This window comes from Mus pahari, chromosome 12 (assembly GCF_900095145.1).
Source record: "Mus pahari chromosome 12, PAHARI_EIJ_v1.1, whole genome shotgun sequence".
NCBI lineage: Eukaryota > Metazoa > Chordata > Mammalia > Rodentia > Muridae > Mus > Mus pahari.
The window spans coordinates 13,083,135-13,087,905 of NC_034601.1; the positions used below are offsets into that span (position 1 = coordinate 13,083,135).

The window sequence follows — 4,771 nt, forward strand, 5'->3', positions numbered from 1 at the left end:
TTTCTTTCTTTCTTTCTTTCTTTCTTTCTTTCTTTCTTTCTTCCTTTCTCTCTCTTTTTTTTTTTTTCTGAGACAGCGTTTCTCTATGTAGCCCTGGCTGTTCGGGAATTCACTGTGTAGACCAGGCTGGCCTAGAACTCACAGAGAGCCACCTGCCTCTGCCCCCTGTGTGCTGGGATTAAAGTCATATGCTACCACGCCCACCCTGAGACCTGCATTCAGGATTTCTTTGCCTTTGGCATATTCTGTGCCATTCTTGGGGTTTCCTTTGCATGTGTATATGTCTATATGCTGTGTGAGTGGGTGCCTGCCGAGGCCAGAGTTAGAGGGGGCTGTAAACTGCCTTATGCGGGTGCTGGGAACCATGGCAAGCCCTCGGAATCACTGTCCCATCTGTCCGGCTTCTTCTTCACTTTTGTGAGTCATGGTCTCATGGAGCTCAGGCTGGTCTCAGTTATACCAATCCTTCTGCTTGGCTTCACCAGTACTGGTATTTTTCTTTTTACCTTAATGATAATAAATACCTATCTGGGCCAGCCAGATGACTCAGAGGGTATAGGAACCTGCCTGAGAACCTGAATTTGGTGACTAGGACCCAACGGTAGAAGGAGAGGACTGATCTTGCAGATGACCTCAGAACCCCTGCTCCATGCCTGGCATCCATGTGCTACAATCATATACATGTATATGTGTCATATACATGTATAAAATAAAAAGAATGTAAGAAGACAAAAGACAGAACACCTATAATCTTTAGGGAAAGAGAAGAAAAGGAAATAAACTCATGTGCTTGAATCATAGCTACATTGAAGAGCTGTTCAGGTTCTAGGAGCTGCAGTTAAGAAAGCAGGGCTTAATATGGATTAATGGGCCCACACACAAGCCCTTCAGGAGGTAGCTGAGTCTCTGTAGAGCAAAGCCAGAGTCCTAAAGTAAACGGACCCGTGCAGGCCCCGATACTCTTAACTTCTCACATCACGATTTCAAAATTTTCCTAATAACCAGGAACTAGGAATTGAAGTCTCATCCTTGGATCAGAGCTCAGGTTGTTCTATGCTGGCATAGGGATCTCGGGGGTCTGCAGGGAGCCCATTGCTATATAACCCTAAAACCACACTGAGGGGTGGGAGGCAGCTCTTCTAGGTAGGCACACACTAACCATGGTCATCATGCTTTGTTTTCCATTTAGCTTCCTTCTTTTCTTTTTTTAAAATGCAGTCTGGGATGGAGCCCTGCATGTGAGCCAAGCACGCTCCTACTGGGCTACACCCTTAGCTCTCTGGCTGCTTTTTCTTTGAGGGAAAAAAAAATAGGAAGGAGCTACATCAACATACTATAGGAGATGGCAATGAGATGATCATTCTCTTTACTTTAACCATCCTATTTTATTTTTAGATTTATTTGTCTGTGTGTATGTTCATGTGTGTTTGCAAGCACGCACAGCCCCTCCCACCCTCCCACCCCCCGTACATGGGTATGTAGTTCTGGCTGTCCACATGCCTCTGCCTACCAAGTGCTGGGATTAAAGGATCCCCTCCCTGTCCCCTGCTACCAACAGTTGTTTCCTTTCTAAATGCTTGCAGGTCTTGGGAGAAGTTGGAAAAGTCCCACATCTATCAAGACACAAAAGTTAAACATTTGCTTCAATGTGTGTGGAGGTGAAGGCTCATGTACCTCATGTACTCCAGCCGATACACAGACAAGAGATAGGTAGACATGGCAAAGTCCAGCTTGTTGATGAGGGCAGACACCTCAGGAGGAGGATCTAGCAAGTTGATGATGGTACTTCGGAGCTCACTCAGTTCAGCCTGGAGGGAAAGAAATACTCAGAGGTTCATGATGGTGCCTTCCCAGGAGCAAGGACGCCTAATGGTTAGCAACATATAAGGACATGAAAAAGATTTGTTCTAATTTTTTTCTGGACAGATTAACAAGAGTGAGAAGAGAACCCGTACAGGGGTAACCGTATCATTTTTCATAGCTGAATTGTACTGGAGGACTGATCGCAGAGGCTCTTTGCTGGGAAAGGTAAGCAGAGGTGACTTGGTAGCTATTTCACAGACTCCCTCATACCACTCTTCTGGCCAGAGTCCTGTAAGAGAGAGGGGTAGTAAGATAAGGGCTGAGTGTACAGATCAGTAGGCCACCTGACCAATGAGTGAGGTCCCTTTCCCAGCACAGGGTAGATGGGATGAGGGAGGGGGAGGAGAGAAAGAGAGAGAGAGAAAAAAAAAAGAGGGAGGGAGGGAGAGAGTGAGAAAGAGGGAGAGGGAGAAAGAGAAGAAGAGGGAGAGGGAGAGGGAGAGAGAGAGAGAGAGAGGGAGAGGGAGAAGGAAAGGGAGAGGGAGGGGGGAGGGGGAGGGGGAGAATGAATATATGAGAACATAGAGAAGAACATTCAAGAAGTCTTACGTATTGACTGTCAGTTTCGAGAGTCCTGGGTGTCCTAAGACAATTGTCCCCCATAATGAGACTCAGAAACAAATCTGCTGTCTATTATTGTATAAGATGTAGCATCCCCATTGGGAATGTAACGTTTATAAGTACCTGTAGCTACATTTGGGCTCAGAACAAATGTACCAGACTCTGGCATTGTTGAGTCTGACCTCAGTTGTTTCTTGCACACTCAGCATTTCCCGGGGAGACACCACTCCCTACCTGAGCCTTCCACAGCGAATCCCATTAGCACAGAGTAGAGCCAGAAATCCCGGAAAAGCTTTTGTAGCCTAGGTTTAGCTTCTTTGATGGGTGGCAATCTTCGGGTGAGCTGATGTGGAAAGGGAGAAAGGTTATTTGCTAGTAAAACTCCATTATACTAAGTGTAAAATCAAGGACACATTCTCCAAGAGCCCCATCCCAGACCTGGCCAGTCAGAATGGGTACAAATAGGCACAAGGAGCATAGGCTGTACTTCTCAATCATTCTGCCCATGATCAGCCTCATTCTCTCACTGGCTATACAGAATGCGTAATGTGAACCAGACACCGTGGTTGGAGTTCACTCAAAGGGCCTTCTGTCTAACTGGGAGGAAAACACTTACAATAGGGGAGCAGAGTCCTGGAAATGCTGTTATGTGTCTCCATGAAGCTTAGCCAGGCAGAGAACAGAGGACAGCACTAGTTGCTGTAAGAAACCTCAAGTCACAAGGCTGGGAGGGCCTTCAGAGACAGTACCATAGACCAGGCTGGTCTCAAACTCACAGAGATTCAACTGGGTCTGCTTCCTGGGTGCTGGGATTAAAGGTGTGCACCACCACCACCTGGCAGACTGACAATATTATGGACAGAGTGAAGAAGCACCTCTCAGATCTTTTACAGCACATGACTTTTTAAAACAGTAACCTTGGGCAGAATCTCAACATGTAGTAAAAGCAAACTAGTTTGAATGTAGGAATGAGAAGTCAAATTCCCTAAATCCTTGCTTGAGAGAGCAGTCTGCCTGCTGAAAAGCACTGTTGCATGGCAGTTACATAAATGGTTTTATTTGTACAAGCCACTCCACTGAGCACATTGGTCCTCATAGAATCCCTGAGGACACAGCTCCCACAGGTGCTGGTCTGGAGCTAAGTGGCCCAGGACAGAGGCTCTGGCCTCTCCTTTAGAGCTGCCAGGGTACTGAGAGGGTTGGCTTAGGACAGACTTTGGATGTCCTAAGGAGGTGGGGATGCAGTAGTAGATGGAAGAGTCCCAGGGCAGAAAGCTCAGTATTCCATAGGACACTAGCCACCAAGGACAAATGACAAAGTGCTTGCAGTTTGGCAAGTGGCCAAGGACAACAAGCTTGAGTAGCTGTGTGACTGAGGATGGTGCTAGGTGAACCTACGATGAGGTTCTAAGAGGCAGGTGGAGGCCTAAATAGGGTTCCAGATAGCAGACATCAAGGTGAATGTTGCTAAGACGGTCTGGTGATAGGTAAATCTCTCTCCGTGAGTTCAAGACCAGTCTGGTCTATACAGTGAGTTCTGAACCAGCCAGGACATAGTGAGACCTTGTCTCAAAAGAAAGAAAGAAACACAAACAAAACAAATCTTCAAGTGGCAGAGAACCCCAACACTGTTTCTCTCACTGTTTCTCAGGTGAGAGAAAGTTACTAAACTTTCTGTGGTCTAGGTCCTTCTCTTCACCCTGGGAACTCCTTGGCTCCCTCCTAAGGACTGGGGTGGAGACTAAGCCATAGGCTACGCCTATCCTCCTACTCCTCCTGGTCCATCAGTTATTACCGCAGCTAAAACTACTCTAGTGCCTAGAAAGGGTAAATGGGGTGGCTTCAGGAAAGGAAGAAGCAAGCAGTTCCCTGATCCATCCTAAGACAAGGCAGCTGTGGCAGCACAGTGCAGGGTAACAGTCTCATGGGGTGGAAGGAGCTGGACACCCTAGAGAAGGGCACCTACGGACAGGCAAGAGCTACTAGACAGCAGACCTGCTTATGCTTAAAAAGAAATCAGAGGGGGCTGGCGCGATGGCTCAGCGGGTAAGAGCACTGACTGCTCTTCCGAAGGTCCTGAGTTCAAATCCCAGCAATCACATGGTGGCTCACAACCACCTGCAATGAGATCTGACACCCTCTTCTGGCATGTCTGAAGACAGCTACAGTGTACTTATGTATAATAATAAATCTTTGAGTGGACCAGAGTGAGCAGAGGGCTTAAATTCAATTCTCAACAACCACATGAAGGTTCACAACCATCTGTACAGCTACAGTATATTCATATACATAAAATAAATAAATAAATAAATAAATAAATCTTAAAAAAAAACTGAAACCCATCTTA

General features: G+C 46.5%; 1 protein-coding gene across 1 annotated transcript in view; it reads right to left on the bottom strand.

Moving 5' to 3' along the window:
• The window catches only part of Pi4ka (phosphatidylinositol 4-kinase alpha), a 126,482-nt gene that overhangs the window by 41,098 nt on the left and 80,613 nt on the right, over nucleotides 1-4,771 (bottom strand). Inside the window, 3 exon segments of the mRNA XM_021209064.2 lie at nucleotides 1,675-1,808; nucleotides 1,956-2,092; nucleotides 2,659-2,767. Of these exon segments, the coding sequence (XP_021064723.1) occupies nucleotides 1,675-1,808; nucleotides 1,956-2,092; nucleotides 2,659-2,767 (380 nt within the window).